General features: G+C 38.9%; 2 protein-coding genes across 2 annotated transcripts; both read left to right on the top strand.

Annotated features, from left to right (window-relative positions):
* The first annotated feature begins 3,765 nt into the window (after nt 1-3,765).
* On the top strand, nt 3,766-6,646 carry LOC143028252 (uncharacterized). Its single transcript, XM_076190069.1, has 3 exons — nt 3,766-3,921; nt 5,272-5,421; nt 5,954-6,646. The coding sequence occupies exons 1-3, from the start codon at nt 3,855-3,857 to the stop codon at nt 6,097-6,099; spliced, it is 363 nt and encodes a 120-aa protein (XP_076046184.1). The 5' UTR covers nt 3,766-3,854; the 3' UTR covers nt 6,100-6,646.
* A 7,663-nt stretch (nt 6,647-14,309) lies between these two features.
* On the top strand, nt 14,310-16,891 carry LOC143028249 (uncharacterized). The gene is made up of 3 exons (XM_076190067.1): nt 14,310-14,418; nt 15,772-15,924; nt 16,430-16,891. The coding sequence occupies exons 2-3, from the start codon at nt 15,831-15,833 to the stop codon at nt 16,645-16,647; spliced, it is 312 nt and encodes a 103-aa protein (XP_076046182.1). The 5' UTR covers nt 14,310-14,418; nt 15,772-15,830; the 3' UTR covers nt 16,648-16,891.
* The last annotated feature ends 609 nt before the right edge of the window (nt 16,892-17,500 follow it).

Here is a 17,500-nt window from a genome sequence, read left to right as displayed (position 1 = left end):
GGTTTTCTTACTTCGAGCAAGTCCACTTCACCAGGCTCACTTACTCTCCGGGTTCTGCCACCAACTATATATGAATGTGTGTGTGTGTGTGTATGTACATACTGCGCAGTAGGTCCGAGTTACCAGCTCGCTCCTTTTCATTAAACCGACTAAGGTTCATGAAGATTAAGACGAAGGGTAGGATGAAGAATAAGACGAATGGGTAGACGAAGAGTAAGGAAAATGGGAAGATGAAGAATAAGACGAGGGGGAAGACGAAAGGGAAGAAGGAAGTGAAGAAGGAAGGTAAGACGAAGGGCAAGAGTAAAGAGTGAGCCGGGAAGACCCACAGTCTTACCTCGACTCAGTGCCGTGGCTCTCGTCGAGTTCGTCTCTTGCTTGATGTAATAACGATGATGACAAAGAAAACGTAAAGGGTTTCGGCACCTTCCCCAGTGATAGCCCCAAGGTTGTCGCAAAGGACTCTAGCAAGAACCGCCGTGGGTAGTCTGCCAGCCAGTCTATCTGTAGTAATGGATTTGCAGTGGACAAATTTAGGTTTAAGAAGGAAATAGGCTTACCAGTAGTGGTTAACGAATGGAATAGACTTAGTAACCATGTAGTGAGCACTGAAACTATCGGTTGTTTTAAGAGAAGGTTAGATAATGGACATGGAAATACCTGGTGCAGGCCTTATGGTCTCTTGCAGTCTCCTCTATTTTTACGTTTTTATGTTTTTATCTGTCTATGCAGTGCGGTGATGAGAAGATGTCGTGTCAACCACAAAAACAGGGCGGGCTCTTCTCTTTGTCCTTGGCAGCTCGAAAAGTCGTAAAGAAGAACAGTCACATGTTGTTTGCATTTGCGCACAAAGTAGATCCTTTGATGGGAATCAACAGTAAAAGGAGTCGTGTTGCTGTCGAGGGCAGGAGAGACTACTCCCTCGGAAAGAGCACAAGAACATGAGAGACTGCAAGAGATCTATTCGTCTCTTAGAACAGCTAACTGATAAAAACCTAAGCAAGATGCTGTAATGATTATAATTTATCTTAGATAAAAACCTAAGCAAGATGCTGTAATGATTATAATTTATCTTAGATAAAAACCTAAGCAAGATGCTGTAATGATTATAATTTATCTTATATTATTTGTTTATTTGTTTTGTAATAATTTGTCTGTTTAACATTATTTGCTTTATTCTCATTTAGTATTAGTTGTATGTCAATTTATTATTATTTGCTATTTACCTGTTTGTTTATTATTTAACTATACCTATGCATTTATTTACGTATTTTATTTATCTATATTATTATAGTTTTTATTTATTCATTTATTATGATTATTTTGCATCCGACCTAGATATGGACCAAAAGGTCTCCTGTCGGCATGCTCCACCTTTGTAATCCTTTGTAATCAACTGTTTTGTCGCTCATTACATTTGTTACTCTGTAAACCAGTTCTTGCCTATTTCCTTCTTAAACCTAAATTTCTTCAATTTAAGTCTATTACAACGGGTTCTACCCTGATTTCTTAATATAATGTCCTTGCCTGCATCACCCTTGTTAAAACCCTTAACCCACTTGAATACTTTTATTATATCACCCCACAGTCTTCGTCTTTCCAGAGACTGTAATTTAAGATGCCTATGCCTGTGTTCGTATGATGAATTTCTAAGCCCATATACCATTTTGGTCATTCTGCTACTGAATCTAGTGAATTAATATTCATTCTATAGGATGGAGACCAAAACTGTACCGCATAATCAAGGATGGGTTTAAATATCGCCAGATAGAATTTAATTGTTACCTCTGCACTTTTGTTTGTAGCCGTCCTAGCAATGGCGTGTTAGCACTATTCCTGGCACTAATGCCCTAGAGAGGATTTGGAAGTTGATAATTGGCGGTAGGGAACTCCTCTGACGAGTGGCTATCCTTCCTGTAAATCTCAAAAAAAAAAAAAAAAAAAAAAAAAAAAAAAAAAAAAAAAAAAAAAAAAAAAAAAAAAAAAAAAAAAAAAAAAAAAACATTCGTACCTTCTTCAGATCTGGCGTTATCTGGATTTCCGTGCGTGGCCAAAGGGGCCTGACATCCCCCACGTTTCTCGGCGGAGGAAGATCGTTTGGCTGCCTCCGTCTGAGCAAAGGCGATGAGGGGACGTCGCCTGGCGATGTGGCGCCCACGCTTAAGTCTGTCGTCCAAGTTTGTTACAAAGGATTACAAAAGATAAACAAATAGATAAAAATTGTAATAATATAAATATAAAGAAAAATAAATGCATAGGTATTGTTGAATAATAAACAAACAGGTAAATAGTAAATAATAAATTGACAGATAAATAATAGATTAAAATCAAGCTAATAATAGTAAACAAACAGACAACAACAAACAAATAAACAAATAATATAATGTAAATGGCAGGTATTACAGCACCTTGCATAGGTGTTTATCTAAACGAATCTTAAAGCTTCGAACTGAACTACATTGCACTGCCTCTGTAGGAAGTTTATTCCATTCATTAACTACACTGTTGGCGAAGTTGTTTCTACCCACTTCCAAATTAAATCTATTTTCTGACAGTTTGAGACCATTATTTCTTGTCGGATTCTCATTCAGTGTAAAAATTTGGTCACTTTTGATGTCAATTCCCTTTAGAATCTTAAAGACCTGTATCAAGTCACCTCTGAGTCTACGCTTTTTAGAGAAAACAGATTTAGTTTTAGTGTATTTTCGTATGATTTATTTTTGGTATTCGGAATCAGTTTTGTGGCTCGCCGTTGTACTTTTTCTAATCTGTCAATGTCTTTAATGAGATTCGGTGACCATACGGAAACAGCATATTCCAAATGAGGACGAACTAACGACTTGTATAGCTTGTTCATAAGAGATGGACTTTTGAAATCAAAAGATCGCTCAATCAGTCCTAGAATCTTATTTGCTTTCTCGGAGGCTGGAATACACTGCTTAGATGATTTGAGACATTTACTGATTATATCGCCGATATCCTTTTCACTGTCCACATTTATTAACGAATTTCCAAATGACTTGTAATCGTACTTACTGTTATTTTTACCTATGTGCATAACCTTGCATTTACTTGTTAAATTTCATTAGCCACTTTTCAGACCATTGCTGTAGTTAATCTAAATCTTCTTGAATATCTAATTGGTTGAAGTAATCATTTGCCATTCCTCACAGTTTTGTATCATCAGCAAATTTTGAGACAATAGATTTTAGTCCGTGGTCAATATCATTTATATATACTATGAATAAAAGTGTCCCAAGAACGGAACCCTGAAGAACTCCGCTTGTAACTTTTTCCATCTAGAAGTTTTGCTATTTAGAACAACTGTTTTCAATCATTCAACCAATTACTAGTCCAACTTAATAGACTACCACTTATTCCAGGCTTTGTGTGTACAATTAAAATCAGTCGTTACGTTGGGTGTCACCATGGATTTTCATTTGTTTATTTACCTTTTTTTTATGAGCCAGAGGACGCGGAAAACTTGAAGGCTCTCGGGAGGGGGAACCCCGACTTCGTATAAAAAATTATTCTTCCTCCTTCCCCTCCACCCTCCCTCTTTGGTACAGAGCAGGGGGCGGAAGAGAGAGGGGTGCCGGAGGTTGAAGATTATCGCCTGTCTTCTTTATCAGTGTCATTGCTATTAAGCCTTGGATTTTTTCAGTTCACTCCTTCCCCCTCTCCGCCATAAACTGACAGTAATGAGGAGAGTTGCACAATGGTGAGCAATCAGTGTCCAGCAGATGCTATGAACACTGCTGCGCAACGAAGTGTGTGTGCGTATGTGGGTGGGTGTGTCTGTGTATTTGTGTAATATGCCTACTGGTAACCACACATGTGCTGTTACTTTATAAATGACCCTCGCGTTCACGGCCAGCGACCAGTTTGCAGGAGACCCCAACCCGAACACAAACTACACAGGTAAGACAGGGCTACGGGTGCACGCGGCAATCATTTCAAGGGCCAAAGTTTAAGCTACTGTGCCACGAACTTCGTTGAAATAGCAAAAGCTCTCAAGGTGTGATCACAACCATAAACCCTCTCAATGTAATGTGGAGAAAACTTTGTGAACTGTATAGATAGATACTGCATAGATCAAAGCACAAATATCATGTGTCCAGTATATGCATACATACATACATACATACATACATACATACATACATACATACATACATGTATATATATATATATATATATATATATATATATATATATATGATGAAGTGCGTAAGACAGAATTAATGCAAGGGTGGTGAGGTAAACACCAGGAACCGTTGGAGTTTCATTGCTAACGTTTCGTCCCAAAAGGACTTCCTCAGAGGAAGTCCTTTCAGGACGAAACGTTAGCACTAAAACTCCAACGGTTCCTGATGTTTCCCTCACCACCCATCCACTCGTATATATATAGACCTAAAATCATTCCACTTAACCTGACAGAAAAATCGCGCTTTTTCTCCATAGCAGGCTGTCATTATACAGCTCGACTGGGTCCCGCCGCCAACGACGATAGTAGACCTATAAATAACCGCAGGCTAAATAATGTTATTTGTCTACATATATGCATACGTATGCATGTGTATGTGTATGTATGTGCATATACAAACGTAATTGGGCTTGTTGATTACTGGGACACTTGGTGAGGTACACTCTCATTTTCTTGTTTCTTGAAGTAAAGGTGATTTTCCTCCGTCTGAATGATATCGCTCGGCAGCAAAGTACTGCAAGGGTTAATGCTTCTTTCTAACCCTCTCGAGTCTTTGTGGATCTCTTTTTCCTAAGGCAAAAGAAGTTGGCTGGTGACAGTAAGTTGCCCTGGAGGCACCCATGTCCCCTCGACCCTCCACGCTGAAACTTGACTATCCGCCACCCTCGCCTCCTCACCCCATCAAACAACGCTTAACATCCCCTCTCCCCTTCCCCCTCCTGAAGTCCCGTTTTAGTTATTGTTTCATATTCGTGGCGGCACATGCATACACTGTAGCAACGCCGCCTCTACTCCCACGCAAGGTCAGATATTGGGTCGACTAAAGTGGGGCTGGGAGCGTTTGCGTGTCAAGAACTACTAGCGAGCGTAGAATAGGCAGTCCAATCGATGTTTATTCTTGTGGCATATTGGTCGAAAACTACCCTTGTTCGGAAATCTTCGAAGGACAAAAAGAGGGCTTTGCCTTTCGTGGAATTGTCACTGACCATACATGTGAATAATATTTTTGTCTTTTATTTGAAGAAGTTGATGTCTATGTTGTAAGCGGTGTGACTCTTGAACAGGAGCTGACCCGTACGTGCCGATCCCGGTGAAGAAGACGTTCAAGGTTACCGACAAGACGATGAGGATGACGAAGACGACAATGGTGTCCGTGGCTCTTGTGTTCAGCCTGTTGGCTGCTTTCTGCTTGCAGGCCCAAGCCGATAGACGATGTAAGGACGGATCGTCTTTGTTCTCCCTTTCAGTTATTCCCCAGTAGAAAGTACACATCCATCAGATAAGCTCATTCTGCTATAATTTTATCAATTTATTTACTTTTTCATTTTCTTCTATTGTTTCTGTAATGCGGGTTAATTTGTACATTTGAGCGTCGAGTGCATGCCGCATACCCTAGTTTCCATCGCGGCGCCGATTTTTTTTTTTTTCTATGTTAGGTTCAATTATAATCTTCATGGCTGGTGACGCAAGTAAAGAATTTAGAGCTTACCTATATTTTTATTTAATTGTTCATACAGTTTTTCAAATTGTTTTAACTGTGTTCTAACCTCTGTAATTATTTGTACATTCCATGGTTCATCTAATCTATTTTCATTTATTAATTCACTCATGTATTTCTGTCCCAATGGGACTACTAACTTAGTATCCAGATAAAAAAAAAAAGATGTCAGAATTTACTCCTTGTCCACCTCTTCGTACTTGTTACTTTTTTTTTTTTTTTAACTATAAATGGTACTGCTTTCACAGGCCCGAGGTGTGGTGCAATTTGGTGGGCCCACCGGCCCTATAAACGGTGTCACTCCTTATTCGACTGCGGGCCAAGGTCAACATGCTGCTATGACTCTCGTGCAAAGGGGTGTGCGTGTGCACGCTTACCTTTCCTCCAAAGTTAGATACAGAGATTTCTTGGAGATGAGAAGCCCCTGGGTGTCCGCAGGAGTTTTGGTTGAGGCGGTGAGGCAAGAATTTTAGTAGGCTTGACATAATTAAGGATATTATGCATGTATGGTTAATGGTACAGAGATATATCAAGATACACACTTTATATTGGCCGCATAGCCATAAATTTACAATATCTACACGCGTTACATTTCAAATATTTCAAATTTCATCAACCATACACTGATATACTATAACCCATGAGAAAACCCATTTCTGCTCTGCATATTGGTGGTGGTCTTCATCGAAAGTTTTCTTCAGAGTACTTACAGGAGTAAGTATGCATTTATTTATGTATTTTGTTTGTTGCATACATTATTATAGTTTTTTTATTGTTATTATTCTATTATTATTATGATTTTTTTCGCATCCGACCTAGATATGGACCAAAAGGTCTCCTGTCGGCATGCTTCGCCTTTGTAATCCTTTGTAATCCTTTGTAACCAATGTAATCTTTATATCGATTTTACACTGTAATGATTGAATAAATGCCTTCCGATATCTTGTTCTTCTTTAGATAAAACCCATATGGAGTGAAGGCAAAACTCTTGGTCACAGGAGATGATTTGCTTTGTAACAAAGAATATATCTGTATCAAGAGATAGTATAAACGTGAAGGTCAGCACGGGCTAAGAAATTAGTCGCGCAGACGTGCAAAAGTGCATGCGCGCACGCAAATGCACGCGTACATGCAGAATGTGGAGATAAGAAACTGTAGAACAAAGTAAGATTACAAAACGACTAGAAATGAATATGCACTAGCTTGAAGAGGAAGTAACTTTAAAAAAGGTACAGTTAGCTAGTCAAGCGGAAATGAATTTTCTGTTTAGTAGATTACGACCCATACAGACAGACGTGGGCCAACAAACGGATTTTTTTTTTCCTATTTAAGGCAACTGAAATACAACTACTTTAATGTGCGCGCGCACACTCAACAAACGAAACACACAACACATAAGCCAGACTTCTTGTGGTCCCAGGGGAGGCGAGTCAAAGCAGTGCATAAGGTCCTAGGCCGGGGAAACGGGTCCATGGGTGCGGACCAGTTGTTCTGCACAGGCCTCCCAAGATTGGGTGAGACAGGGAGACTCTTTTCATAGCCATGTTTTCAACTTAGCTTGGCTATAGTGCACTGCAGTGCTGGCTGGGGCTCAGCTGGGTTGGGTCTCTCGCCAAATCGAAAACAAGAAAAACTCGAGGGAAACCTGTTCCAACGTAAACAGGGTTGCATGACGCCAGCAGAGTGGATCCTCTTCTAGGAACGGCGTGCGCATTTTCCTCATAAAAAGTATAAATAGTGGCTGAGGAGAAAAATAAAATGATGTTCTCTTATTATGTGGTCTTCCAGAAGCGGTGAAAGCAATTGAAAAATGGTTCCTGTAGAAGTATCTATGTTAGGGCGACCAATAACTACTGCTGCCTAAATGGACAGTGAGTGCCCCCTGAGATATGAAAGGTCAACAATGTATGCATACTGTTCTGACTAAGCAATAGTTCAGTACGAACTAGAGCAAACCTCTAAGTCCTCATTAACAATGGTTTCCCTAACTCCCCCCTAGAGCGAAAAACAAAAACGATGGTACCATGAACATACTCCCCACGTCAACGCTTCAAAAAAATAAAGACCCCTATCAACCATTTCTACAGAAATCAGGTAATATCAACTTACAAAACCGGCGCGAGTGATAGTGTTAAAACCATATCAATGGGTAAATATATAACTTTTATGATATTCTTCCGATGCAATAAATCTTTCAACTTCATAATAAAGGACAGCTTCCCGTTGCCTGGGTCTCACTAGAGGAAAAACATCATTTACATAGATATTTAGCGAGGCGAGGACTGTGGACTCAACCTTCTTACGTAGAGATGATGACCACTAGCCTCTCAAGACGCCACCTTCGGCACCTTCAAGCAGGATCTATTAGGAACCATTATTCTCACGAACACGGAATTCCACAACGAGAGAACATAAAGGCACCGCGCCACTGGGACAGGACGGTGATGCCGGGCCCTACGAGAGGTACTTTCAGGGGTCCGATGATGCCCGCCGTCTCCCCACTACGAGAAGCTCTCTATATCAATGACTTATCACCCTCAAGTAAACATCCAGAGTAGTGGCCTTCTAATTCTCCCCTCCAATAGAAATGGAAGGTTTAAGAAAGAAATGGGCAATAACTGGTTTACCAAGAGAGTTGATAACAGATGGAATAGACTTGGTAACTATGGAAGTGAGGAATGAAACGATTGGTTGTTTTAAGAAAAGATTAGATAACTTTATGGATAGGGATTAAAGATAGTAAGAGTCACAGAACTGCATAGTGTATGCCTTATGTTCTCTTGTAGTATCCTCTATTCTTATGTTCTTATGAAATACCCAGCCATTAATGCACCAGGCAGAACGCTATATATTGTCAGACTACATACATAGCCTCTTCATATCAAGTAAGCTGCCCTAGTGGCACAGGTATGTATATATATATATGTATATATATATGTATATATATATGTATATATATATATATATATATATATATATATATATATATATATATATATATATATATATATATACGTGTATATATATATATATACGTAAATTTAAGCTTTGGTCATTTTAAATGTGATAAATTGCTAACCCACATGGTCACTGAGATCTTCCCGCCAGATTGACACTTGTGCGGGTCAGGTCCATAGGGGTAAGGGCATCCCCCCTCCTCACATTGTAATGTCTCCCCCCTTTACCCCCATCCCCCAATTGTTGACAACTGATGCTTCTATTTAATAAAACTTACTCTTTATCTCTTGTCATTTAGTCTGAAGATGTAATATACGAAAGTACTTACTGTCTACAAGTTTCCTTTCTCCTGTGGTTATTTTGCATATATATATATACATGTATATATACATATACATATATATATACATATACATATACATATACATATACATATACATATACAAATATACATATATGTATGATGTAAGCGGAATAGGAACCACAGGAGTCTTAGTCTTGAGTTTATTCCTGACTAGTTTCGCAGGTATGCTTTTTCAAACCTGCGAAACTAGTCAGGAATAAACTCAAGACTAAGACTCCTGTGTTTCCTATTCCGCTTACATCAACCTGTCAGAATGTCTCAACAATATATATATATGTATATATATACATATATATATATACATATATATATATATATATATAATCGTTTAACAAACATTTGTGTTCAGTTGAAAATGTGTCTACAATTTACGAAACGTCGTGTCAGTAAATCTCTGTTCGACGTCTTCATTTACCCCCATGCCAATGGCACATTCGGAGAACTTTTATATTCTTTAAGAAAGACAAGAAGCCCATTATTAAAAAGAATTGGGGATAACCAGAAAAAATGCATGTTCATGTACTTATACATATATAATATATATATTTATATATAATTTACCACATACTTATGCATATTCACACACAAACACACACACACACACACACACACACACACACACACACACACACACACACACACACACACACACACACACACACACACACACACACACACACACACACACACACACACACACACACACACACACACACACACAAGTCTAGTGAATGAACTCAGACTTAGCGCTTTGTAATCGAGTGACCGGTAAGGTGTAAAACCCAGTTTTGGAAAAGTATAGCATAGCACGAAATGGAGGAAAAGAAAAAAAGAAGACAAAAGAATTGATGAACCAACGAAAACAGGACTGGATATAAGTAGAGTGGAATCGCCACTGTGTGTGACACCGAAGAGAACGTGTCTAAGCGACACTCCGAAGGCTACTCAAAGATGGATTTTTTCCCCCGTTTTTTAAAGGGAAAAGGGAGCAATAGGAAAAGTTATAGATGCAGAAAGAGAAACTAGATTTAGCAGTGTTCTAAGTAATCAAGACATGAATGACTTGATGGAGGAATTATTTATATAAAAATAAATTGTAGAGCCTTGCACAAAGAAATGACAATCTTACGTAAAACTAATGACGAAAAATCAGTTGAATGATCTAAAAAGTCAACTAAGTGTGATTAAAAAGAAAATGAAAGAAAGGAAAACGAGGATAGAAACAAAGACGAAGAACTGAAGAAAGAGATCAAAGAGCAAATACAAGCAGTGACCAAAAAATTGCGAGAATCGTCCAAATAGACGGATCTCCTTGAAATGAAATCAGTGGAAACAAGAACGTGAAAACCAAAAAAACTTCTTTCAAAGAAATAGTACAACAACAGGTAGAGGAGAATGTAAAAGAAACAGTAATTAAGGTAATCAAAGAAAAGGAAAAATTGGTGAGAGACACAGTGGATAAAAAGAAATGGATTGTGGTTTATGGTATCAAAGAAAAACATAATGTATACAAATACCAAAGAGAAAAAGAGAAAGAAATTACAAAGGAAATACTGAGAGCGGTTCAAGACGAGGGTCAAGAGTTGGACATGGAAATTGACGAGGTGCATAAAATGGGCACATACTCTATAGAAAAACACTATAGGCCAATGAAAATCAAGCTGAGGACTCAAATGATAGCTGAAGAGATACTATCAAAAGCGACAAAACTAGTTAACAGTGCAAATTACAAAAATAAGTGGATAAAAAAGGAAACAAGCGATGAGGAAAAAAAGGAAGATAAGGCACTAAGAAATGAAGCTTAAAAAAAGGAGAGAAGAACGGAGACTGAAAAAAACTAGTTTTTTTTAAAGAGTGCTGGATCTGAGGCTGAGAAAATGCTATATCATAAAAAAAGGAAACAACCAAAAAAGAGAAGAAAAGAAATTAAAAGTGGCATACATAAACATGGATGGTATAATTTCTGGAACAAATGAACTAAACAAATATTTGTTAATAGAGAAACCAGACATAATGGTAATTGTGGTGGGACAAGGTCTATACAACCATTGGGCGAAAAATGAAATGAGTATTCAAGGGGAAGTCATGTTATTGGCTAGAAGGGACATAAATGTGACAAAGATAAGAGAAGGAAAAGATAGTGTGGAAATGATTATGATTAAAGTTGCAAATAGTAATATGAAAAGTAGAAATGTTATGGTAGTATATGTACCCCCAAAAACACAGGCTTGGTCTGATAGTGATCATTCCAAATTAATGGAAGACATAAAGAATGCATTATCTGAATTACTGATTGATGGAGGAAACATAGTAATTATGGGTGACTAACGCAAAGGAAGTAAATAGGGAAGAAATGACAGTAAAAGGTGGAGAGGAACTCTGGGACAACATTCTACTGGATATGGCCATTGATTATACGTTGACGCAGTGGGTCAAGGAAAATACCAGATATAGAAACAACAGACAACCGTCGGGACTAGACTTGATATTCACATTTGAGCCTGAAATCGTGAACAAAATGAATTGCAAGACACCAACTGGGAAGAGAGACCACATACTAATAGAAATCGAAGTTAAAGAACAAAATGATACGAGAAGAAACAAATTGGACTTTGTAGAAAAAATCAAAACGCTAATTGGGAAAATTGTTCAAATGAAGAAACAAAGATGGAAGAGAAATGGAACATATCTAAAGAAAAATACAAGGAGAGAACACGTAAATATGAACCAAAGAAAAAAAAAAAAAGTTTGTATAAAGTGTTGGTATAAAAATTTTAGTGATGCTAAAGATAGAGGAGACAAAGCCTGGAAAAGATGGAAAAAAAGGCAAACATACATCAAACTGAGGAACTAACTGGCAGGTTCATCCTACTCTGCCCTGCGACCACAACGCTATCATCACCATTCTAAGGGTCGCGCATTGCAGGTTGGGGCTCAGCTGGGTTGGGTCTCTCGCCAAATCGAAAAAAAAGAAAAACTCGATGGAAACCTGTTCCAACGTAAACAGGGTTGCATGACGCCAGCAGAATGCATCCTCTTCAAGGAACGGTGTGCGCATTTTCCTCATAAAAAATATAGATAGTGGCTGAGGAGAAAAAATAGAATAATGTTCTCTGATTATGTGGTCTTCCAGAAGCGGTGAAAGCACTTGAAAAATGGTTGCTGTAGAATTATCTATGTTAAGGCGACCAATAACTACCACTGCCTAAATAGACAGTGAGATATAAAAAGTTGACAATGAATGCATACCTCAGGAGGACACTGGTCTGACTAAAGACTAGTTCACCACGAACTAGAGCGAACCTCATAAGTCCTCATTAACAATGGTTCCCCTAGCTACCCATTAGAGCGAAAAACAAAAACGTTGGTACCATGAACATACTCCCCACGTCAGCGCTTTAAAAAAGAAAGACCCCTATCAATCTTTTCTACAGAAACCAGGTGATATCAACTTACAAAACCGGCGCGAGTAATAAAGTGTTAAAACCATATCAGAGGGTAAACATATAACTTTTATAATATTCTTCCAATGCAATAAATCTTCCAAATTAAGAATAAAGGACAACTTCCCTTTGCCTGGGCCTCTCTAGAGGAAAAAACATAATTTACAAAGATATTTAGAAAGGCGAGGACTGTGGACTCAACCTTCTTGCGTAGAGATGATGACCACTAGCCTCTCAAGACGCCACCTTTGGCACCTTCAAGCGGGATCTATTAGGAACCATCATTCTCACGAACACGGAATTCCACAACGAGAGAATATAAAGGGAAGCAATAGGAAAATTTATGGATACAAAAAGAGAAACTAGGTTTAGTAGTGTACTATGGAATCGAGACATCAACGACTTGATGGAGGAATTGATAGATCTAAAAATAGATCGTAGAGCTTTGCACAAAGAAATGACAAATTTACGTAAAACTAACGACGAAATAATCAGAAAAGAATGATCTAAAAAGTGAGTTATGTATGATTAAAAGAGAAAACGAAATAAAGGAAAACGAGGATAGGAACAACGAAGAACTGAAAAAAGAGGTCAAAGAGCAAATCCAAGCAGTGACCGAAAAAGTGGGGAAATCAATTAAAGAGCCGTATCTTCTTGAAATAAAAAATCAGTGGAAACAGGAACGTAAAAATAAAAAAATCTCTTTAAAAAATAGTACAGCAGGAAGAGGAGAATGCAAAAGAAACAGTAATTAAGGTAATCAAAGAAAAGGAAAACTGGGTGAGAGATAGAGTGGATAAAGTGAAATGCATTGTGGTTTATGGTATCAAAGAAAAACATAATGTATACAAATACCAAAGAGAAAAAAAAATGAGAGAAAGGAATTGCGAAGGAAATACTGAAAGCAGTTCAGGACGAGGGTCAAGAGTTGGATAAAGAAATCAACGAGGCGCATAAAATGGGCACATACTCTAGAGAAAACACTATAGGCCCATGAAAATCAAACTAAGGACTCAAATGATAATTTGCTTGTATTACAATTTGTTTGTAACGGTCTTAGCAATGTCCTGTTAGCCCTTTTCCTGACACTAATATCATAGAGGCGATTTGGAAGTTGATCATTGGCGGTAGGGAACTGTTCTGACAAGTGGCTGTCTTTCCTGTAGATCTCGAAAATTTGAGTTAAAAAAAAAAAAAAAAAAGGCATTTGTACCCCACCCCCGCCAGCTGCCTTCAGGTGTGGCGACACCTGGACTTCTGCGCGCGGCCAAAGGGGTCTGACATCTCCCACCTTCTTTGGCGGAGGAAGATCGTTTGGGTGCCTCCATCTGAGCAAAGACGATGAGAGGATGTTGCCTAGCGATGTGGCTCCCACGCCTAAGTCAGTCGTCCATCTTTCCAAGTCTGTTCCTTACGGGCTTGGTGTGTGTGTACAATCAAAGTCAGTCGTTGTGTTGGGTGTAACCATGGATTTTCATTTGTTTTTTTACCTTTTTTTATGAGCCTGCAGACGCGGAAAACTTGTAAAGCTCTCAGGAGGGAGAACCCCGACCTCATACTAAGAACTACATCCTCTCCTCCTCACCCCTCCCTCCCTCTTTCTTTGGTACAGAGCAGGGAGTGGAAGAAAGGGGTGGCGGAGGTTGAAGATTATGGCATGTCTTCTTAATTATTGTCTTTGCCTTGGGTTTTTTCAGCTTAGTCTCCTCCCCTCACAAAGATAAACTTACAGTAGTGAGAAGAGTTGCACATACGTGCGCAATCGGTGTTCAGCAGATGCTATGAACACTGCTGCGAGATAACGTGTGTATGTATGTGTGTGTGTCTGTGTGTTTGTGTAATGTGCCTATTGGTAACCGCACATATGCTGTTACGTTATAAGTGGCCCTCGCGTTCACAACCGGCGACCAGTTGGCAGGAGACCCCAACCCGAACGGGTACTGTACAGGTAAGACTGGACTACGGGTGCACTCGGCGATTATTTCAAGGGCCATAGTTTAATCCACTGCGCCACGAACTTCACTAAAATAGTAAAAGCTCTAAAAGTGTAACCACAATCATAAACCCTCTGAATGTGATACGGAGAAAATCTTATGAATTGTACATTTGAAATACATATATATATATATATATATATATATATATATATATATATATATATATATATATATATATGCAAAGTAGACCACTTGGAAAAAAGAAACTTGTTGCACTGAAGATGTAATATACGAAAGCGCTCTGCTTCGTTAGTTTCTTTTTCCAAGTGGTCTACTTTGCATAAGTGAACACACGTACCCGTGTTCTTATTAGCATATATATATATATATATATATATATATATATATATATATATATATATATATATATATATATATATATATATATATATATATATATATGTGTGTGTGTGTGTGTGTGTACATATATGTATATATATATAGACCTAAAATCTTTTCAATCCTCCTAAAAGAACACTCGCTCTCCTCCATAGCTGACTGACGTCAAATATTTCGACTGGGTCCTACCGCTATCAACGATAGTACACCTATGCATAAACGCAGTCTAAATAATGATCTTTGTCCACATATATGTGTGTATTTATGTGCATGCGTGTGTATGTGTATGCATGTGTATGTATGTGTACATGCAAACTTAAGTAGGCTCATTAATTACTGGAACAATTGGAGAGGTGTATTCTAATTTTCTCGTCAATTGAGTTGGGAATGAAGTAATGGTGATTTTCCACCGTCTGAATGATATCACCAGACGGCAAAGCATTGCAAATGTTAATGTTTATTTCTAATCCTGTCTCGAGTCTTTGTGATTTTTTTTTCTTGGGTAAATAAAGTTGCCTGGTGACAAAGAATGTGGACAAAATGAAACTGAAACTCCCACACCCTTCCCTCCTCAACCCATGAAACGGCGCTTAACCTCCCCTCTCCCCTTTCCCCTCCTGAAGTCCCGTTTTAGTTACTCTTTCATACTCGTGGCGGCCCATGTATATACTATAGCAACGCCGCCTCTCCTCCCACGCAAGGTCAGATATCTGGTCGACTAAAGTGGGGCTGGGAGCGTTTGCGTGTCAAGCGTTACGAGAGAGCGTAGAATGGGCAGTCCAATCGATGTTTATTCCTATGGCACTCGGTCGATAACTACTACTGTTCCGAAGTCTTCGAAGGATACATAGAGTTCAGGCTTTGACATTCGTGGAATTGTCACTGACTGTACATGTAAATGATATTTTTGTCTTTTATTTGAAAAAGTTGATGTCTATGTTCTAAGTGATGTAACTGTTGAACAGGAACTAACCCGCACGTGCCGATCCCGGTGAAGAAGACGTTCAAGGTTGCCGACAAGACAATGAGGATGACGAAGACGACAGCAGTGTCTGTGGCTCTTGTGTGTAGCCTGCTGGCTGCTATCTGCGTGCAGGCCCAAGTCACTGCATTATCATGTAAGGATGGATCGTCTTTGTTCTCCCTTTCAGTTATTCTCCAGTAGAAAGTACACATTGGTTTGTTAAGCTCATTCTACTGTAATTTTATCAATTTATTTACTTGTTCATTTTATTCTATTTTCATTGCAATGCAGGTTGATTTATACACTTGAGCGCCATTTCTTTTCTCACATCAGGTTCAGTTATAATCTTGATGGCCGGTGACGCAAATAAAGGATTTGGGGCTTCCCTCTGTCTTCACTTGATTGTTCATATAATTTCTCAACTTGTTTTAACTGTACTTTAACTTCTTTGATTGTTTATATCTTATTGTTTATCTAATCTATCTTAATATATTTATTCACTCATGTATTTCTATACTAACGGGACTACTAGCGTGTGCATATAGTACCCCCCCCAAAAAAAAAAAAAAAAAAAAAAAATAGAACTGCCCAGTTTGCTCTTTGCCCGCCTCTTCGTACTTAATCTTTTTTCGTAACTGTAAATGGCACTGCTCTCACAGGCGGCGGCGGGGGATTTTGTAGACGTTTCGACATCGGCCCGGCACCCAAGTGCATGAACTCCTCACAATGTCCACGAACCTCAACATGCTGCTTTTACCCCGGTAAGGGGTGTGTCTGTGATTCCGGGGACAGACCCTTTAATTTCCGAAGACAGATGGAGAGGTTGCTTCGAGATGAGAAGACCCAGGGGCCTCCGCAGTTAATTTTGCAGGGTTGACAAAATTAAAGATGGTATACGCGTATGGTTAATGGTATAGATATATATCAAGATACTTCAAATTAGCCGCATAGGCACATATTTACATTATCTACACGAATTATGTTTTGACTTTCATCAACCATACACACGAGGAAACCCATTTCTACTTTGCACATTGGTGGTGGTCTTCAGTAACACTGTTCCTCAGTGTAATCTTTACATCGATTTCACACTGTAATGATTGAATAAATGCCTTCCGATATCTTGTTCTTCTTTAGATAAAACCCATATGGAGTGAAGGCAAAACTCTTGGTCACAGGAGATGATTTGCTTTGTAACAAAGAATATATCTGTATCAAGAGATAGTATAAACGTGAAGGTCAGCACGGGCTAAGAAATTAGTCGCGCAGACGTGCAAAAGTGCATGCGCGCACACAAATGCACGCGTACATGCAGAATGTGGAGATATGAAACTGTAGAACAAAGTAAGATTACAAAACGACTAGAAATGAATATGCACTAGCTTGAAGAGGAAGTAACTTTGAAAAAGGTACAGTTAGCTAGTCAAGCGGAAATGAATTTTCTGTTTAGTAGATTACGACCCATACAGACAGACGTGGGCCAACAAACGGATTTTTTTCCCTATTTAAGGCAACTGAAATACAACTACTTTAATGTGCGCGCGCGCACACAACAAACGAAACAAACAACACACAAGCCAGACTTCTTGTGGCCCCGGCGGAAGCGAGTCAAAGTAGTGTATAAGGTCCTCGGCCGGGGAAACGGGTTCATGGGTGCGGATCAGTTGTTCTGCACAGGCCTTCCAAGGTTGGGTGAGGCAGGGAGGTCTTTTCATAGCGATGCGTTCCGC

Source organism: Oratosquilla oratoria, chromosome 9 (assembly GCF_046742065.1).
Source record: "Oratosquilla oratoria isolate Oo_2021 chromosome 9, ASM4674206v1, whole genome shotgun sequence".
NCBI classification, from domain to species: domain Eukaryota; kingdom Metazoa; phylum Arthropoda; class Malacostraca; order Stomatopoda; family Squillidae; genus Oratosquilla; species Oratosquilla oratoria.
This window is presented reverse-complemented; position numbering and strand designations above follow the sequence as displayed.

Excerpts from the sequence above, each read along its gene's own strand:
- LOC143028252 (XM_076190069.1), top strand. The coding sequence starts at position 3,855 with ATGACCCTCGCGTTCACGGCCAGCGACCAGTTTGCAGGAGACCCCAAC. Across the intron at positions 3,922-5,271 it reads CCCGAACACAAACTACACAG|GAGCTGACCCGTACGTGCCG; the intron begins GTAAGACAGGGC and ends ACTCTTGAACAG. Across the intron at positions 5,422-5,953 it reads GGCCCAAGCCGATAGACGAT|GCCCGAGGTGTGGTGCAATT; the intron begins GTAAGGACGGAT and ends CTGCTTTCACAG.
- LOC143028249 (XM_076190067.1), top strand. The coding sequence starts at position 15,831 with ATGAGGATGACGAAGACGACAGCAGTGTCTGTGGCTCTTGTGTGTAGC. Across the intron at positions 15,925-16,429 it reads CCAAGTCACTGCATTATCAT|GCGGCGGCGGGGGATTTTGT; the intron begins GTAAGGATGGAT and ends CTGCTCTCACAG.